At 41.2% G+C, this 502-nt stretch overlaps 1 protein-coding gene across 1 annotated transcript; it reads right to left on the minus strand.

Annotated features, from left to right (window-relative positions):
* Positions 1–18: 18 nt before the first annotated feature.
* LOC107581198 (guanine nucleotide-binding protein G(k) subunit alpha) lies at positions 19–499 on the minus strand (the record flags this gene model as incomplete). Its single annotated transcript, XM_016266732.1, has 2 exons — positions 19–230; positions 421–499. Coding segments are annotated over 2 exons (270 nt in total), but the record flags the coding sequence as incomplete, so codon positions are not given.
* Positions 500–502: the final 3 nt, after the last annotated feature.

The raw sequence follows: 502 nt of genomic DNA on the forward strand, positions 1-502 counted from the left end.
AAGTGTTTATTAACCTCATCATTCTCTTGGCCACCTTCATTAAAAAAGGCCGCAGTCCTTCAGGTTGTTTTTGATGATGACGTCAGTGACGGCGTCGAACACAAACTGCACATTCTTAGTGTCAGTCGCACAGGTAAAGTGGGTGTAAATTTCCTTGGTGTCTTTTTTCTTGTTGAGGTCCTCAAACTTGGTCTGGATGTAACTGGCAGCCTCATCATATTTATTGGCTCCTGTATAAAAACCACACAGAAAATATTGTCAGCAGATTAGAACATGCCGTTTTAGTTGCTTAAACCTAAGCTAAATAACCTTACAGTTATTATAATGCACTACACATTACATAAGAGCTCAAATGAATGTTCTGGGTTCAACTGAAACCTCATCGCCGCATTTGTGGGATGATTTTGACTAAGCAAAGACCTGAGTACTCAGGGAAGCAGATGGTGAGAGGGCTGCTTGTGATCTTCTCCTCAAACAGATCCTTCTTGTTGAGGAAGAGGAT

The sequence above is a fragment of the Sinocyclocheilus grahami genome, unplaced genomic scaffold (assembly GCF_001515645.1).
Source record: "Sinocyclocheilus grahami isolate Dianchi unplaced genomic scaffold, SAMN03320097.WGS_v1.1 scaffold103516.1, whole genome shotgun sequence".
Classification (NCBI taxonomy): domain Eukaryota; kingdom Metazoa; phylum Chordata; class Actinopteri; order Cypriniformes; family Cyprinidae; genus Sinocyclocheilus; species Sinocyclocheilus grahami.